This window comes from Boleophthalmus pectinirostris, unplaced genomic scaffold (genome assembly GCF_026225935.1).
Source record: "Boleophthalmus pectinirostris isolate CB_2022bp ecotype Guang Dong unplaced genomic scaffold, ASM2622593v1 HiC_scaffold_9, whole genome shotgun sequence".
In the NCBI taxonomy this organism is placed as follows: Eukaryota; Metazoa; Chordata; class Actinopteri; order Gobiiformes; family Gobiidae; genus Boleophthalmus; species Boleophthalmus pectinirostris.
In genome coordinates, this window is record NW_026571541.1 from 8,550,663 (window position 1) to 8,571,180 (window position 20,518).

At 39.7% G+C, this 20,518-nt stretch overlaps 1 protein-coding gene across 1 annotated transcript in view; it reads left to right on the plus strand.

Annotated features, from left to right (window-relative positions):
* The first annotated feature begins 295 nt into the window (after positions 1-295).
* LOC110153606 (gap junction delta-2 protein) overlaps positions 296-20,518 on the plus strand; it is a 63,504-nt gene continuing 43,281 nt past the window's right edge. The window contains exon 1 of the mRNA XM_020917516.2: positions 296-366. Coding sequence (XP_020773175.1) covers positions 296-366 — 71 coding nt within the window. The remainder of the gene's footprint in view (positions 367-20,518) is intronic.

A 20,518-nucleotide genomic window follows, 5' to 3' on the forward strand; every position in this document is an offset into this window, starting at 1 on the left:
CCGCCTCCTCGCCAGGGTCCCACCTGACGCTGCCCGGGTGCTGAGTGCGGCTCGCAGACAGTCGCGACAGGAGCAGAGGGGACAGGAGAAGAGACAGGTGAAGAGTGGACAGGTGACGTGTGGACAGGTGACGTGTGGACAGTTGAAGAGTGAACAGGAGCGAGCAGAGCCTGAGCAGAGTAAACAGGAGCTGTGGGTCCAGGAGCCCTCAGAGCCGAGCGGAGAGGACACAGCACCCAAACTCAGCACAGCACCCCGGTTCTTTGCGCCCGCCGGCTGCCTCAGATCTACAGCCATGGGAGAATGGACCATTTTAGAGCGCCTCCTGGAGGCCGCCGTGCAACAGCACTCTACTATGATCGGAAGGTGAGTGCCTCTGGTGACAGGGTGGAGCTGAAAGATGAGAGAGTATATGATGAGTGCTTTGTTATATTATATAAATATCCAAAATGTGAAAACTTGGCATGGTCATTATTTTACTGAAAATATATAGATTTACAATAATGTATGCCTGTTGTTAATTGTGCAGTTAAAACATCTATAACTGCACAGTTCAATCGGCTGTCGTGTCCTTGGGCAAGGCACTCAATCTTTGCTCCCGTGTGTGTGTACACTGATGAATGCATGTGGGAGATTGTGAATGGGCTCATAGTGCACAGTGTTCTTTTTAGAATATCCACTGTAAAACTGCTGAAAATCTAAATTTACCAAATCAAAGGATTATAATTTCTTTTCCTTTGGATCCAGTTTTTCCTCTTTTTAGCGTCATAGCCTGGCATGTTTAGATTAACATACATGATTGGCACATTAATGAATTTACATGATTACATCTTAAACATTAAACAGGCGTGATGATTGACAGCAGATTTCACGGTGTGTTGTTGCTGTATGTTCAAAGAGCAGCTCTGTGGCTCTGTCAGGGCTGGGCTGTCCAAAGTGGCTAAAGCGAGTGAGGGGCTTTAGCTGTAATCCTGCTGGGACTGACATGATGGAGGGTTAGCTTGCGCGTGAGGCTTTAGTTTGGACGTAGTGTCCCTGTATCCACTGTAGTCATTCTGACATTTAGACACAAGAGGAGAAGGGATCATTGAGGAAAACTGGAGCTTTTTCTCTAATATTTGTATATGAAGAGTCCAGGCCTGTGCACTTGTAATAGCCAGATAATCCTCTAATTCTTATTTTGTATTCACATATTGTTATTTAGCTCTTGTAACTACCATTTTGGGGAACAGACTGTCAACATAAAAATAAAATACAACTCAAAAAGGGTTTCAATAGTGATTTAAAGATGCACTATGCAACTTTTTAGGTGGAGGGTCTGACACCTGCTTGTCTTTATAAAGATGTTATAGAAGGTTCTGCTGTGGGGCATTATACATCTTCATCTATTATTTAATTAAGTTACAAGTGATGCCACCTGCTTGTCTCCATGGATATAAATACATTTAATGCCATTTTGTGGGACATTTCAGAGACAGCAAGAATATCTCCATGGAGACAACTAGGATTGGCTGATAGCAACAGAAAAATTCAGTGTAGCGCACATTTAAAGGACTCACATTACGTTATTTTCTGATCTATGTTATAACTCATGATGAATAATAATCTTCTCTTAAATAGAAAACACTCTGTTCCACCTTGTGATGTCATGTGGTAATACAGAAGGTACCTTCATTGTGTTTTTAAACTCCATACACCTTCACTAGAATCATCAAATCAGTACTGTCTCTAGTAGGGGTGTGCAAAAATATTGAAATATCGATATATAAATATATCGTATCGTTTAATGTGATGATACAGTTTCGATATCGTGGGCTGCTATATTGATATATTGCCATTATTGAGTATTTTTGGTATATTTCACTGAATTATTTTGTTATAGAGCTACAGTTTTGTTGCTTGTTCAGGGCAAGGAAACCTTTTTACGTGACATATTTGACATTTTCACTGTTTTAATGATTAAAATGTGCATTTTAATCATCACAGTCATTATTTAGCCGTCATTTTTTACTGAATGGTATCGAATAATTTTAAAATATAGCATATTGAATCAAAAGCTCACTGTATTGAGATATGTATCGTATCGTGGCCTTTGTATCGAGGTATGTATTGTATCTGCAACTTCTTAATGATACTCAGCCCTAGTTTCTACTAAACAAAAGGTAAAGGTAAATGTGAAAACTACTCTTTCATGACATCACAAGGTGGAACAGAGCATTTAAAGATTTGGAGATGTAGACCGACAAACAAATTAAATATCAAGGATTAGTCAAACATGTGTGATTGAAACAAAACACAACTCCAGGTTTGTTTTTGAGGAGGTAACAACAGATCACAAGAGTCCATTTTGCGTCATTCAGGACCTTTAAATAAACATCACAATGGAGACCCGTTCTTCAACAATTCTGTCACTACAGCAAAGTATAACTTATGTATTTTCCTCCACACACAGATGTCTTGTATTTTAGTTTGAATCACTTATTCTTGTAGGCCGCGAGAGGAGAAATAATTTATGACTGGTTTAGCCACAGAGGCCCCATCAGCCGAGCGGAGAGACAGACTGGATTTCTCAGCCGGCAGTGGGCATTTGTGGGCATTTGACTGCAGAGCGGTGGTTTAGCCGGGCACATGAACAGACCGCATGCAGGTAGTTCATCGGATAACATATGAATTCAAAGTTCAAATCTTTGCCCATGGCCTGGAGGGACTGAGTAATGCTGGTTAGTAGTGCTGCTTAATAATAGAGTATGTGAATGTCAGAGGGTTCACGAGGAAAATAATGAGGAGAAATGGATGGTCCAATTTTGTGTGTCGCTGAAATTTTTATGTCAAGGAGGGAATAGGAAGGAAGAGAGAGTTTGAGACTTGTTTTTGGAGAGAAGAGAAATGGAGATAATGATTTTGACTTCATATTTAGGACATTTAGGGATGTAACAGTAACAGAAATATATTGGTATCGTATCGTCAAAAGTCTCAAAATAATATCGTGGGCGTCATCGAATTACAAGTTCCACATTACAAGTATCAAATTACAAGTATTACATGTACGTAATCGATATCGTCTAGTCAAAAATCTCAAAATAATATCGTGGGCGTCATCAAATTACAAGTGTTACAAGTACATCTTCGATATAATATAGTCTCAAAATAATACAATGAGCGTCATTGAATTACAAGTTCTGAATTACATCAAATTACAAGTATTACTAGTATGTCATCGATATAATATAGTCAAAAGTCTCAAAATAATATCGTGGGCTTCATCCAATTATAAGTTCTGAATTATAAGTATCGAATTACAAGTATTACAAGTACATCATCGAATTACAAGTTCCAAATAACAAATATCGAATTACAAGTATTACAAGTATATCATCGATATTGTATATTCAAAATTCTCAAAATAATATCATGGGCGTCATTGAATTACAAGTTCCAAATTACAAGCATTACAAGTACCTCATTGAATTACAAGTATCAAATTAAAAGTACTTCATCAAATTACAAGTTCCGAATTACAAGTTTCGAATTAGAAGTATTACAAGTATGTCCTATAGTCAGAAGTCTCAAAATAATATTATGGGAGTCTTCGAATTACAAGTTCCAAATTACAAGTATTACTTCATCAAACTACAGGTATTGAATCATAAGTATTACTAGTACGTCATCGTATATCAAATAGTCAAAAGTCTCAAAATAATATCGTTGGCATCATCGGATTACAAGTATTACAAGTACGTCATCGAATTACAAGTTCCAAATAACAAATATCGAATTACAAGTATTACAAGTACATCATCAATATCGTATAGTCAAAATTCTCAAAATAATATCGTGGGCATCATCGAATTACAAGTTCCGAATTACAAATATTACAAGTACATCATCAGATTACAAGTGTTACAAATATGTCAATGAATTACAAGTATCAAATGACAAGTATTACAAGTACGTCATCGAATTACAAGTATCGAATAACAAGTTCCTTTTCTTAAATGCTTTGTTTTATAGTAGCAACATTTAATACATATAGGGAACTACATATCCCATGATTCATTTCAGTGCAGACAACATGAAGAGATATGTTTTTTTTTTACCTTCATTCTTGGCTCGATGACAGTAATAATTCACACCAAAGTCTTGTCAAAGTATGTTAAAACGAAAAGTATCCTGTCTACAATAATAATAATAATATCGTACAGAATATCGTGATAATATCGTACCGTGAGATTTGGGTATCGTTAAATCCCTAATGTCAGGTTACATTTCATATACATGAGGCAACGATTGATATTTGAGTCACTTGCTTTATTTGGTAGCCTGGACTAAGCCATGACAAATAAAACAATAGAGCAGCGCTGGTAAAATATGCAATGTGGTTTTATTGCTCTAAACAATGAACTGATTTGGAGTTTGAGTTTGTACAGCAAATCCAGCAAGCACGAAGCTCGAAGTGTATTAATATCTCCAAAAGGGAAACACGTGGAAAGGACTTTATGTTTGGTTTGAGGAGACGGAAGCTATAGAATGGAAGAATAAAGATATGAAGAGAGAGGAAGGAAGGGAGAGAGAGAGAGAGAGGTACAGGGAGGGAAGAGGAACGGCGGTGAGAGGTATTAAAGGAAAAGGGTGATAGAAAAGATAAAAAATAGAAAGGGGGAGCAAGGGAGGAGTGGTGTAGAGAGGGGAAGACAGGAAAGAGGAGAGGAATGAAAAGGAGCAAGAGAGGGAGAGAGAGGGAAAAGGAGAGAGGGTGGGGGGAAAGGTAGTGAGATAAGAGAGAAAGTGAAAGAGACTAGAAGAGAGCTGGAATAGAGAGAATGATGGAACTTGGGAAAGGAGAGAGAGGGAGAGAGAGAGAGAATAAGAGAGAGCAAATAGAGAGAGTGGGGGGGGCGAGGAGACAGAGGAGGGGGAGGGAGAGAGAGGGGGGAGAATGGGGGAAGGAGAAAGCGGGAGAGAGAAAACAGAACAGAGAGAGGAGAGTGAGGGAGGTAGAGAGAGAGGAGAGAGAGAGGGGGTGGAGAGAGAAGTGGGAGAGAGAGGGGAGGAGAAAGAGGGAGAGAGAAAGAGACAGGGAGAGAGAAGAGAGAATAGAGAGAGGAGGGAGAGAGAGAAGAGAAAGAGAGAGTGAATAGAAAGAGGGGGTAGAGAGAGGGAGAGAGAAGAGAGATATGAGAGAAAATAGAGAGAGAAAGAGATGGACAGAAAGAAACAGAGAGAGAAAGGGACAGAGAGAGAAGAGAGAATAGAGAGAGGAGGGAGAGAGAAGAGAAAGAGAGAGTGGATAGAAAGAGGGGGTAGAGAGAGTGAGAGAGAAGAGAGATATGAGAGAAAATAGAGAGAGAGAGAGAGAGACGGACAGAGAGAAACAGAGAGAGAAAGGGATAGAGAAAGAGAAGATAGAATAGAGAGAGGAGGGAGAGAGAGAAGAGAAAGAGAGAGTGAATAGAGAGAGGGAGAGAGAAGAGAGATATGAGAGAAAATAGAGAGAGAGAGAGAGAGAGAGGGACAGAGAGAGAAAAGAAAATAGAGGAGGGAGAGAGAGAAAAGAGATGAGAGAAAGAGAAAGGGGGATAGAGAGGAGGGACGGAGAGAGAGCTTGAGAGAGAGAAAAGGACAGAGAGAGAGAAGAGAGAGAGAGAGAGGGGATAGGGAGAGAGAGGGGGCGAGGAGAAAGAGGGAGAGAGAAGAGAGAGAGAAGCGAGAATAGTGAGAGAGAGAGAGAGATGAGAGAAAGAGAGAGCGAATAAAGAGAAAGAAAGGGACAGCGATAGAGAAGAGATAATAGAGCGAGGAAGCAGAAAGAGCGATAGAGAGAGAAGAGAGAGAGGCGCGAGTGAGAGAGGAGAGTGTGATGTCCGGTGGTGATGTGATGAATGATGGGTCACTGAGACTCTGGAGGAGCAGTGAGAGTCAGACTGGACCCGGAGCCAAAACACCACAGACACATTAGAAGAAGTCTGTGGGCAAGGAGACACATGAGGAGGAAACAAGAGGCTGAGGTGAAGAGACAGGGCTTCTCAAAGTGTGGTGTGCGCACAAGCATTCCAGACCCTGATGTAATAACCCGCTCTGCATGATCCTGGTGTTTTTATTTCGCTATTTTCTCTGTAAATCAAGACATGAACTTTAACAACATCATCAACATCAGCGTTAGCAACAGGTTTGATTGACAGCGTTGCTAAGCGCCCGCTCCCTGCTAAACTCGCTCGCTGCAGATTGGCTCTTTTGTTGCTATGATCCTTGTGGTTGGAATTTTAATTATGGAACACAGCTCCAAATTCACCCCTGTAAACGCTAGTCTCGGTGAGCTTTATTTGACTGGAGCCGAACATCGTGGGCGATGTCACACTCACTTAGTCCACTTGTGGGACTAAACTGGTACTAAACCTGAATCTGTGTATCATTTGTTCATTTGTTTTTTCAAAATAAAACCAAAAATAAGAAAACAAAACAAACAAACAAAAAAAAAAACAAACAAACAGCTGTTTTCTTCATTATTTGTCTCCAAAACAAAAATGAAAAAAAAAAAAAAGATAACGATTATTTATTTATTTATTTTTTTTCAGTTTTCGATTTTGAGTTTAAATGAATAATGAAAAAAAAAAAAAAACGGATAACGGCTGTTTCCCGTTTACGTGACTTAAACTGTGATGCTGGACTTTTGAGCCGCATACGGACTGAACCAGGACTAAACCTGGACTAAAACATGACTAAAACAGGACTAAATCCTTTTCAATCCTGGTCTGATCCCAGTCTCAGTCCTGGTCTCAGTCCCGGTCTGGTCCCGGTCTCAGTCCTGGTGTGGTCCCAGTCTGTTCCCAGTCTCAGTCCTGGTCTGGTCCCGGTCTCAGTCCCAGTCTCAGTCCTGGTCTCAGTCCCGGTCTGGTCCTGGTCTGGTCCTGGTCTGGTCCCAGTCTGTTCCCAGTCTCAGTCCTGGTCTGATCCTAGTCTCAGTCCCGGTCTGGTCCCGGTCTCAGTCCCAGTCTCAGTCCTGATCCTGTTCCCGGTCTCAGTCCTGGTCTCAATTCTCATCTGGTCCCGGTCTCAGTCCCGGTATGGTTCCGGTCTGGCCCTGGACCTGGGATTAACCTGGATGAGAACATGCCTAAACAAGGAACTAGACCAAACCAGGTCAACATCAGAACTAAACCAGGATTTCGTTATCACCAGGAACAGAAACAACAGAAACAATTATGAATCCACTGCAGCCTTGGTTTCTTTGTTATGGATACAAAGTCCTAGTTTAGTTCCATTTAAGTCTGGTTTAAATCCAGTTCGTTCTATTTTTATGTTTTATGGTTATCTTGTTTATCTTTGACATGTCTCCATTTGGTAATCTTTAGTTTGGTTTACTGATTTGGTCCTTGGTTAGTCTCTACACTATCTTTTTAGGACATCCCATAAATTCGGACTACTAGATCTTTTCGCATGAGTAATTATTGATATTTGGAGCAGCAGATATGGCAGAGGTCCACACCCACACAGGGACAGGTTTGTGACACTGGGAGGAGGCCACACACAGATGGACATGGAAGTCACGACCTGAACAGCACCCAAAGGACTTCCTCTGGTTAAAGGAAACCACCACTCAGCTTTTTACTTATACATAATGTGGTGTGGGTGTTGCCAAACCCATCAGACAAGACATATACAAGGAGTTAATTTGCAAAAACAGATAAGTGATTGGAGGCTTGCAGTCAACTCTTATATTATTCCATTCTTCCTTGATAAAAGCTGCTATACATTATTGTCATCGATAATATCTGTAGAAGATGGTAAAAAGAAACATACTTTTTGACAATGTTTAAAAATGGAGATATCTATTTCTTCATATATAGAGAGAAATATTGGGGACAAACTAGATTTATGTTATTACAAAAAATGTAACTAAAGTGTTATACTAATAGCAGCATTAAAGGTGCATTATTATTATAGAAGTTTGTTCGTGCAGGGTCCCATGGAGAATTTTAGGGAAGCCCTGAGCGGCAAAAAAAAAAAAAAAAAAAAAAGAAGACAAAAGAAACATGTAATTTGGGCTCCATTTTTGAAGTGTTCCTTTTTTTTTTTTTTTTTTTTTTTTTTTCACCAATAAGAAATAAATAAGAAAAATAGATTTTTGATTTTCCTTTTTCATCAGACATATCAACAGTAAAAGGCTGTTGGTATAATAAATAAATAAATAAATAAATAAATAAATAAATAAATAAAAACTTAGAAAATGGAGCCCAAATGACTTTTGTATTGTATTTTGTATTGAGATGCGTTTCAGCTATTAAAAACCCCCAACATATTTTAAGTCTTATATAATTTTTTTTGTCTTAAACGTGCATTATGCAACTCATGGAGGGTCCATCAAATGCTTTTTTCCATGGAGACGTAATTACTTTTTCTGGAATGTTTCACAATCACAGAGACCAAACCAGACCAAGTTAGATCTGCGGAGAGGCGACCCCGATCACAGCCAGAATTCCCGATTTTCCAGGTATTTTTGAGCTATAAAACCACCTGTAATTGAATAAATGTAAGGTAGAGCTGTTTAATGTCATACTGTGGAACATTTCAGACATATCAAATGGAAAATAGTATACATTTTTTTTAGCTGCATCTATATTCTCAGCATTTTTACATATCATTCAAATGTTTATTATTTTATACACAAAACAAAACAAAAAACAAGAACAAAATAACCTTGAAACCCCTTGAAACTAGTGACTGCTCCCTGGCTTTCACGTACCTCTGCCTTGTTCCTAAATACATGAATGTTTGATTAGATTTCTGTGGAACACACTGTACCTGACTGTGGAAGGGCTCCGGTGCATCAGTCTTTAACCGCAGCCTGTAATCTGGGGCATCACCGCTGACATGAATTTAAACTCATTCTAATGCGCTCCCAATCCCAAAACCGATTGGTCCCCGGGCGCCGAACTCTCACGTCTGATTGGTGGAAACAGCAGGAGACCCGGACAGGTTAGTGGTGCCTGCATGATCCCGGGGCACTGCCAGGAGATTGTCGAAAGAGAAGAGGTGGTTCGTACAGGTTACAGTTATTTCAGTATGAATTAAACAGACCTGGAGTTGCGTTTTGTTTCATTCACATGTTTAACACACAAATCCTGCATATTTAGGCATTAACTTGAAACCTTTGTGACATCGCAAGGTGGAACAGAGCATTTTGAGTTTTGGAAATATGAACAGACTAATAATAAAGGGTTACTCAAACATGTGTGAATGATATAAAACAACAATGAGGTAACAACATTATAAAAGCTCATTAAAGCCTGTTTTAATGATAGAACCTTTAATAGAACCTTTAAGAGGGCATTCAATTTCAATTAAAGGTTGCATAGAGGATTTTTTAAGGGAAGCGAAATACAGCGACACTCCTTTTTCAAATGGTGTGCATGCGTGACACCACCTTCCTCCTCCACAGCTCCCTCAGTAGAAACACCTCCTCCCGCCTCCTTACTCTAGAAACCACGCTTGTTTACAGCCAGTGCGCGTTCAGAATTACTGTTGAAGTGACCCGTCTACATGTAATTTAGCGACACATCAGTTTTTAGCCCCTTCGTCTGCTTCAGTCACAGTCACTCAGTTTGGCTTCGCTCCTTTTCCTCTTCTCTTCTTCTTTCATCGACCTCAAAAACTGACTTTCTTTTGCGGTCAGCTGGTCATGGATTCTCGTCTGCCATCGCAACAAACTATGTGTGAATTGCAAGGAAGCTACAGTTTGAAAAAGCCTCTAAGAACCGCTGCATAAACTACGTAATCCCCGCGCGCAGGCAAGTCAGTTACACTAGGGAGTTTGATTGACAACCTAACAGCCAATAGATAATGAGGTAGCCTCGTTATCTATTGGCTGATGTTTATCTGGCCTCACTACATCCACAGTTGATAAATTTTCATTCTTTTTTTTTTGGTCATCATAATTACAAGGCTGCTGCGTCTCTGTAATGGTATTTTAAACTTTCACTGACAATTTAAAACAAAACAAAACAAAAAATCCTCCATACAACCTTTAATGTTATTGTTCTAGATTTAATGCATGCCATGTGTGTATCTATCTGTCAACATTTATATCTTTTTTATTTAGAAATTCCACTGTGACCAACTTGGCATGGACTCAGAATGAAATGTTTTGCCCAAGGACACAACAGCGATATTTTCTCAGCATCTGTAACTGCTGACGTTTTGATGAGAGATTACAAATAGTGTTTTTTTGTTTAATATGACAAATTTTTTGGCATTCTTTCTACATCATTTGTTTTCAGTAAAGGCGCACTAGTTTACGTGTACATTTTCTGACGGAGTGTTTAAAACCTTTTTGTTTCCATGGAGATATTCTTGTTTTGCTTGGCATGTACCACAGGCTTTAAACATTCTTATCTCTATAGACAAGCCGATAATGCTACCAGAAGTGTTTTATAGTCCTTTTTCGGAACAGCCAGAAGTGCCGCGATGTAGAATAAACGTCAGTTACGTTAATACTTTTCCATGGCAAAATATCTGTGGAAATGTCTCACATATTTTCCACCAGCTTCATAAATCTGGCCCATCACCAAATCTTCAGCCAAGAATGTTTTGATCATGACCATAACATTAGTTTGTTAATGCCAGTCATTGTTCACCTTTACGTTTTTGTCTTTCTTACCTTGATAGTTGTGGATAAATTCTTCATGGACAGAATATGTTCTTTATCGACCTTGTTGGTTGAAGATTTGGTGATGGGGTAAATTTATGAAGCTGGTGGGAAATACGTGACACATTTCCACACATATTTTGCGACAGAAAAGCACTGATGCAAGTGACGTTTACCTGACATCACGGCACTTCCGACCGTTGTGAAAAAGCTCTATTAAACGCTTGTAGAGACAGAGGCAGTTGAAAACCACACAGTGAAAATTCCAGGCACAGCAGTAACAATTTCACGACATAAGCAGGTGGCAGACCCTTTACCAGAAGTTACACAGTGCCTTTAAATCTCTATAACACAAATCAAACATGGCACAAACTAGTACGTATGTTTGGATTGCTGTACTTTCTTTACAAATATCATTCTGAAGCGACTCTCCCCTTATAGACAGTGCATCTCTGGTTCCTATCTATACCCCCCTCCCGACTCCTTTGTGTATGAGCCCACCATGACGGCACCGTTGCCCCATTCCTCTCGTCTGACTCACACACAGTATATGAGCAGATAGACAAGTGTGTGTTTATGCAGCAGGCTCTGGAGATGGGCCTGTTCAGATAAGTGCGTATATGGGCATGTATGAATATTCACAGTGTACAATGCTCAAACACACAAAGCCTGCATATTCAATGGGGCCTGATCGCTTTGTGCAATTCCCAAGTACCTGAGCTGTGTTCCTATTTCCAGGGGTGGGGAAAGGAAGTTGCATTTATAATATTGCATTCATAGTACTCGAGTAAGTCTGTCTTTTTTTTTTTTTTTGTCTATTCTATATTTTATTATTCTTACATTATTTACGTTGCGCTTTAAAGGTCTTATATTACACGGAACTGATTCTTGTGAGCTTTTGGTTACGTTATAATCTTGTTCCCTCATCAAAAACAGACCTGGAGTTGTGTTTTGTTCATTCACGCAGTTGAGTAATCCTTCATTATTAGTCTGTCTACATCTCCGAAGCTCAAAACTTTAAACGTTAAGTTCAAGTTAAAAGCTACATTTAACCTTTTGTTCAGTAAATATGGGCAATTCCTGGGTTGAAATCATCCAAATGATTCTAGTGAAGGTGTATAGATTATAAAAGTGCACTTATGGAGCACCTCTTGTTGTTTTCTGTTTGAGATAAGAACTAAATATGCAGGATTTGTGTGTTAAACATGTGTGAATGAAACGAAACACAACAGATATATTTGTGATGAGGACAGATCAGAATATAGCACAATATAAGCCCTTTAAGTTGTTCATTCACACACACGCAGCCACACAAATTTTGGTTTTCCATGATCAATCAAAACCTTAATCTAAATGATGCCATATCTGAACTTTAACTCATTCAACCAGGAAGACAGAATCCCATAAATTGAGTGAGTATAAGTGTATTGAGATTTTTGACCCTATAATGTGATAAATACACACCCGCCATTTCAAATTTAGGACTAAGCCCGGACAAGACCAGTACTTTAACAGGACCAAACAAAATCAGGTACAGGGAGGCAGTGACAGTCTGGAATTTTAGACATAGGACCTCATTTCCTAGTGAGTCAGAGCGTTGGAGACGTGTGGAGACACTTTTTAAAATCTTCCATCCAGTCCTTGTATTTGCAGAGATCGCTGGTGCCACTAAAAACTTACCACTTACCACTCCACAAAGCACCCGAAGCAAATCTATTATTACGCCAAACTGTCGATGTGAATGTCTGTGTTACTAGAATAAAGTTTGAAATAAAACTAATCTTGCATCGCATAAGTCGGCGCAAGTTGAGGATCTATTTTTTTGGCAGCAGCGGAATTTTACTTTGCCGGTAAGATAGGTGACCTCTGCAAATACAAGGACTGGATGGAATATTTAAAAAAGTGTCTCCGCACATCTCCAGCACTCTGGCTCACTAGGGAATTAGATCCTATATCCAAAATTCTGGACTGTTCCTTTAGTTTAAACTGTCTGCAGTGGTCTAAAGTTATTCCACACTTAACTTATCTTATGAGTTTTGTGGTGACGTTAAAGCTCGCAACAACTAGCATGCAACACGCACTTCCTGATAACGAGAGAACAAAAACGCTATAAAATTAGACGCAGACCTGATGAGCTACTTATACAACATATCTGAGGCGAGGAGCGTTTGTCCGCTGTTCCGAAGATTGGCTGTTCAAATCTTGCTCTCAACAGAAAACGTGATTGGTTGAGCTGTCGGTGTGTCCTCGAGCAAAACACGTAACCCACCTTGCCTCCAATGTCTGTGTATGAATGGTTTCTTAATGTGCCTTGAACGTGGAAAAGCGCAATATAAAAAAAAAAAAAAACGTGACCAGTACCATTTATCTGTTTCTCTAATGATTTGTGTCTTTGCAAACCCCCTCTGATCAAACGCATCAGTCAAGCCTCTTTGGTGTCAGTATTACCTCCTCACACGCCTCATCCTCGTCTCCGCCGGTCTGTTACTCATGCCGGTCCACTCCCCTGTGCCTCCTATTGATCTTCAGTAATGGAAGAGGAAGTGGAGCTTGACATAAGACAGCGGGCTCTTAATAAAACAGTCTTTAGACGGGGCCCATTTGCAACACAAATGAACCAGCGCTGACTCCAATGGTAACGCAGTGATTAAAGCTCTAACCAGCGCATTGACTTTATGTCCGGTCCAAACAAAGCTGGGGACTGATTGGAAAAGTACACACTGGGGCTTTAAATGTAGTTTCTGATATGTACCTGGTTACACACCTCGGATAGGACAATGGTAAAGCCAATTAAGGAGATTATTGCCGCAACTTGTAGTAATACTTGATCAATAAGGACCGCAGTAGAAGTACATCAAGTGTGAACACGATTGATTGGTAATTACTTAGTACAGCGCCCTTACAAAGAACAGTTTAATATCTCTATCTTAAAGGTGCGTTGTGTAACTTTTCTGGTGGAGGGTCCATTAAATTAAATGCTTATCTCCTTGGACATGTTACTCCTTTGTCTGGAATGTTTCACAGTTTGGTATTAAACTTTTCGATCTTCATGAAGACCAAACCAGGCCAAGTTACAGGTCAGATTTGTGGAGCGGCGACCCTGCTCACAGTCAGAATGCCTTTTTTCAAGGTATTTTTGAGCTATAAATGAGCTGTAATCGAATAGAACTGTTCAATGTTGTACTGTGCAAAATTCCAGCCTTTAAACACACATTTACAAAGAGAAATTACAGTTATCTTGACAAACAATAACTAAAACGAGGTTGACCAGAATTTCAAAATAAAAAACTGGGACATCTTCATTTTTTGGTGGTTGGTAATAAAAGAATTGTGAATCCAGTGCGTAATGAAGGAAAATTGTTCTGCAGAAACCATTCGTGACTAACATGTGAGTCAATATAGTCACATTTTCTTTGTGTATTGGTCGTTTCTAAGTAGTTTTATTAGTAGTTTTAATATTTTACCTAAACAAATGTCAGTGTATGCCTCTTTTTACTGTTGGCAGGGATCAAATTGGTCAAAAATAGGGACACCAGGGACATTTCGTGTACAAAACTGGGACAAATCAATGGTTTTGGATAAATCTGCTGGGACTCACAACTGGGACGATCCCGGGGAAATAGGGATGTCTGGTCACCATAGTCTCGCTTTATTATTCAATTACTGTTGTAGTGTGTGAGGAGGGTTGCCTTTCCACAAATCTGAACTGCAAACTTGGGCCTGGTAGCGTTTGCTGCTTGTTTCTATGGTAATAGTTACATTTTATGCCTTACTCTGAAACATTCTTGACAAAAACATGTACACAAGCAAGTGATGGACCTTCCTCCAGAAAAGTCCCATGGTGCATCTTTAACATGTGTGGAAGCATTAACATTGGAGAGAAGAGTGAAATACAGTGTTTTCCACAGAACAAGTAGCGTTGTGTTGTGCCCCCTCCCCCGATCAGACGTGACTGTAAGGCGCGCCAGTACACTTTGCTCATACAAATTATATATAACTTTATTTACAGACTCAGGGTCCATACCGTACACAGGACACACACCCACAAAACACTATTCATATATAAACCCACCAGCACACACACACATACACATAAAAACACCTACAATGATGTGAACTGAAGTAGAATTAAAATACATATAGCTGGCTCTCCCAACATTTCCAGATGTCAGCGTAACATTGGGTGCTTAATATTAATCAAGCACGTTATAATTCCATTTCTTGATTCAGTTAACCTACACATAAATTTACACATGAGGTTCCTCATTAGTGTCCTCATTATGTTAGTGGAAGACCTGTGTTTGAAGTTTCAAGTTGAGATTTACTTACTAAAATTGACGTTAAAGTTTAGTTTTTACCTGAACTTTAGATGATTTGACATTCAAGGAATTAATTACAAAAAAACCCCAAGTAAATCTTGGGGTTTTTATCTCAAATACTTAACTCAAGACCTATAGCTCAACCAATATTATAATATGTTATTAGGTTCTTTTTTCAGACCAAGTGTTTGTTTTCATACCTGACAGTTTCGACTGCTCACTCGCGCTCTTCCTCAGAGTGGTCACGTGATGTTGCTGCCATGTGTCCGGTCAGCTGATTTATACAGGTTTTGGCTCTCTGAAGAAGAGTGCAAGCAGTCGAAACTGTCAGATATGAAAAACAAACTCTAGATCTGAAAAAAGAACCTAATAACATAAATGACTGGAAGACCAAATGAACCTCAATGGACTAACATGTTCTTTATATAACAATACAAATAAAATACTATAATTAGATATAAGAAACTACTAAAGGGAAAGAGGCAGAATCAGTTTGTGGTGCTCGGTTTTCCTTCTGTGTTGCTGCGCCACAGGTTGGTCTATGAATGGGAAACACTGTGATTAAACAGTGATTCAAACAGCTCTACTTTACATTTATTCAATTACAAGTGGTTTAATAGCTCAAAAATACCTAGAAAAACAGGCATTCTAACTGAGCAGGGGTTGCCTCTCCACAGATCTGACCTGTTACTTGTTTTGGTTTGGTCTTGGACAGAAAGGTTTGAAAGCAATAGCATCTCCATGGAGAAAAGCATTTGACGGACCCTCCACCAGAAAAGTTACGCAATGCACCTTTAAGATAATAATCCCTCGGAAATGAGCCCAATCTCTCGTCATATCGCCTCCTATGAGTACGGGCTCGAGATGCACTTGTGATTGAATGTATTTTTGTAGCTGGTTTACTGTACGCAGTGTGAACACCTTAATCCTGACAGAGGGAGCTGGCTCAGCACCGCTCCACAGCACGGGGCCCCTAAGTCAAATCATAGCTGTCAGTCAGGGGCCCCAATCTCATCTGTCAAAACCTAAACATGTGTGTGCCCGGGGAAATAGGCCTATGGGAGAATGTGCATGTGGTCAACAGATATATGTACTGATCAAGCAAAACATTATAACGAGCTGCCAAATGGAATACATGGTGTAATCTGATACTGTGAACACAAAATCAGCAATATTTGACTGTAATTTGAGCTCCAGTGGTTTCTGGCTTGTCTCTTGGGTTGGGCATCGCAGGAAGACCAGCTTTCACTACATGTTTTCACATCTGTTTAAATCAAATGATCTCTTAAATGATTTTTTTTGATTGACTGTTGAAGGTGCTGTAGCTGATTTTTTACATCTTAAAATGCAAAAAAAAAATATAAAAAAAAATAGTAATAACAGAAATAATTCATTTTAAACAGTTTACAGTGGTCCAAAGTTACTACTCACTTACCCAATGTCTTCAGAGCATCCCAATTATTCACTATGATGAGTTTATAAGCGCACTTCTTGATTATTGGACAGTGAAACGCTTCATAATTAGATGCAGACAACACGCAGCAAAAATATTCACTCAATAACATTGCGCTACCCACTTACATAATAGTAATAATAATAAATCTTTATTTATAGCACTTTTAAAAACAAGGTTTACAAAGTGCTTTACAAGCAGGAAAGAACAATACAAAAAAACAACAACAACAAAAAACCCATAAAAATAGCAAACAGAAGGCATACAAAAACAGACAATGATGCAAACAATTTAAAGTGGCCAGCTTGTCAAAGCCTGATCTCATCAGATCTCAGAAGCTCAGAGGCCGGGCCTGGTTAGTACTTGGATGGGAGACGACTGGGAATTCCAGGTGCCACAGTGGGTCGTTGTGTCCTTAGGCAAGACACTTCACTCACATTGTCTAGTATGAAAGTGGAGTGTAAGTGAGTGTTGGTGGTGGTCGGAGGGGCTAATTGAGCAGATTGGCAAGCTCGCTTTTGTGAGTCTGCACCAGGGCAGCTGTGACTGCAATAGTAGCTTACCACCACTGAGAGTGGAGTGAATGAATAATGCTCTGTACAGTGCATTGGGTGTCTTGTCTTGACACTATATAAATAAATGCAATGATTACTTTAAAAAAATGAAAGAAGGAGTAAAATCAAGCTAAAATTAGCTAAAGAAAGGCCAACCATTAAAAATGAGTCTTAAGAAGTGATTTAAAAGATGATAATGATGGTGTGAGCCTTATCTCCTCAGGCAGGTTGCGCCAAAGTCGAGACGCCCAGACTGAAAAGGCTCCAGCCTGAACTTTAGAGCCACCACCAGGGACCTGTCTGAGGATCTGCGACTGAGGGAGGGCTCATTAAATGTGGGTTAAAAGTTCTGAAATGCAACTTTGTGCGAGATCTAAACGAGCTTTCAAAATTATCAGTAAATCTTAAACTCTTAAAAAACACATACAGGGGTCATGTGTTGATGTGTGTTAAACCCAGTGAGGAGCCGAGCTGCTGCGTTCTGAACCAGTTGGAAGCAGGAGATGGATTTGGAGTCAAGGCCAGAGAGGAGGGAGTTGTAATTGTCTAGACGGGAGAAGATGAGCACGTGTACCATAATGTACCATAATTCAGCAGCAAGCGATCGTAATGTTATAATGTTATGGCTGGTTGCTATGCCAACAAAGTGCCATTGTTTCTAATGAAGGCAGTTTTACCTGCTTTGTTTGACAGCAGCCTCTTTGTCACATGACCTTTAGATCATTATGCATTTATTCCTCAACCCCTGGCGCTCCCTCCCGTCCTGCTGAGAAGACACATGATGGATGATTGTGCATTAAGATTATCTGCTTGTGTGATGTTGCACAGAAGTAGAGGAGGTTTCGTGGCTCATTCCCCCAGTGACACTGTTAAAAAGGACTCTTATAAGACAAGGCCAAGTGAGAAGAGCAACCCCCCCATCCAGCTGGAGCATGTATCCATATGTGATGACCCCAGGGAGGAGCGGATATCAGGCCATAAGAAGAAGAAGAAGAAGTAGAAAAAGGCTAATACTGACTTATGTTACATGCTCACTGTGTATCAAACGAAACACAAAACGCACACCAAAATTCTTATAGAAGTCTAAATACAAAGATGCACTGTTTAACTTTATGGTTGTGGGTTCATCACCTTCTTGTTTCCTTCTCGTTTCTTTGCCTGAAATGTTCCTCAGTGTGACATTAAACAGGTCTGTCTTAAATTCTTTCAGTTACAGGAGAATTTATAGCTCAAAAACGCTTAGAAAAACAGGCATTCTGACCATGAGCGGGGTTGAATCTCCACAGATCTGACCTGTAACTTGGTCTGGTTTGGTCTCCGTGATGATAAAAAGGTTTAATGCCATACTGTGAAAAATTTCTGCCAAAGTAATGACATCTTCATGGAGAAAAAGAAAAGCAGAAAAGTTTCACAATGCACATATACATAAAGGGGGAAATAATGCATTACTGCTAAGGATGTAATCATATCCAAATGTCTTGGTACGATATTATCACGATATGCATCTCACAATATACACAAGGTACAATATTTATTCTGATATTTTGAAGGATAGGACACTTTTTGCATTTAAGCAAAGGAACTTGTAATTCGATATATTGTAACACCTCATGGTATTATTCTGAAACTTGACGATACGATATCAAAATATTTCGATTACTGTAACATCCCTAATTACTGCATTCTTTCCAAACTCAGATGGCCTATGTCTGAAACTGTTTTGGCTAAAAACCTTCATCATATCCTTTCTTTTGCTTTGGACCACATATTATGTAGCGTTGGAGGGTATTCCAAATGTTTGTCTCCATGGAGATGCTATTGCTGTGCTTTTTATGTTCCACAGTATAACATTATAATTGTCTGTCTTCATTGACATGCCACAAGACACCAGTACGCCAAGGTACAGGTCAGATCTGTGAAGAAGCGAACCCACCCGCAGTAGGAAGGTTCAATGTCTTGATAGCAGCAAAAACAGCTGTATAAATGTATTGATACAGAAGTTTAATGTAATACTTTGGAATAAATAAATACATGTTACATAGTTGACCTTTAAATAGAGAAAGTTAGGCAATCCTTTTTTTTTTTTTCTATTTTCTAACTCCAGTGTGGGAGATAATATAATAATTACAATGGTTTGAAAGTGTTTAATTCTTTTGATTTTGTTGAATATATGATGCACTCTGTGTAACTTTTCCAGTGGGTGGTTCTTTATATGCTTGTCTCCATGGTGATGCTACGTGTCGCCTTGCCTGAAATATTCCACATAATGGCATTTAACGTTTTTATCCTGCATTTATTCTATAATGTTTTTTTTGGGGGGGGTGGAGTCTTCAAAACATGCACGTAATAATAATATTATAATAAGAACACTCGCCATATTCAAAGTAGGCAAGCTGCGTGAAGTGTCTTGCCTACAGACACAACAACAGTCTGCCCATATTTGTTTTGGTTTAGTTTTATATTTGTACTACTTAATTCCACATGAAATCCATCCGTGATTGTTTTACTAGTTTCAGTATTTACACTTTGTTTATTTCACCGTATCCATATTTAGTAAGGCATTTTTCTATCGCATCCTAATTTATTCCACACTTTAAACCTTGTAGATATAAATTTTCTCATTTTAGGTTATTAAAGCTGTTCCTCGGAAGGGTAAATTTGATGCACAGAAACTTTTAAGACTCAAGAAAACCCCTGGAGTTCGTTTACCCCTGTCAAGCTGCTATAAAGCCAGTATTTACAGTAGCTTTTGAGTCTCTTCGCCAATAATAACACAGTGTAGCTATTAAAGATGCCGTAATGGTATTGGATAGAGATAGATGGAGGTTCATGAAGTGCTAGTGATTTCAAAATGAGCCCACAGCAGCAGTTCATTCTGTAGCCTTTTATGACCAGATTACACACACGCTCCAGAGGGGATAGCACCAGCAAACAAGTAAAAGATGCATGAGATCACAGCGCCTATGTTTCTCATTTCTTTTTGCTTACATTTCAAATTTAAACGCCTTTCTTCTTCTAAGTCTGCAATCGATGTACTCGGCTAGAAAAACTGCTTAAACGGAGAGAATATGGCATGTACTTGTTGTGTTACTGTGGCAGAGTGGTTAACCCGTCTCCTGCCCTTTCAGTACAAAGGCTGTGGGTTTGATTCTTGATTTATCTGAGTGGAGTGTGCATTTCTTAGTGTGTGTATGAGTGGTTATTCTGTCTCTTGTCTCTCAGTGAGGAGGTTGTGGGTCCAGATCTCGGTTACTCCTCCATGCAGAGTGGTTCCCCTGTCCACTCGAGTTAGGAGGTTGTGGGTTATACTCCTGATCTCATTGAGTGGAACGCGCATGTCCTCCCTCTGTTACTGGTCAGTTGGTAGAGTAGTCCATCCATCCATTTTCTTCCACTTATCCAGGGCTGGGTCAGTGGGGCAGCAGTCTAAGTAGGGACTCCCAGACTTCCTTCTCCCCGGACACATCCTCCAGCTCCTCTAGAGGAACCCCAAGGCGTTCCCAGGCCAGCTGAGAGACATAGTCCCTCCAGCATGTCCTGGGTCTTCCTC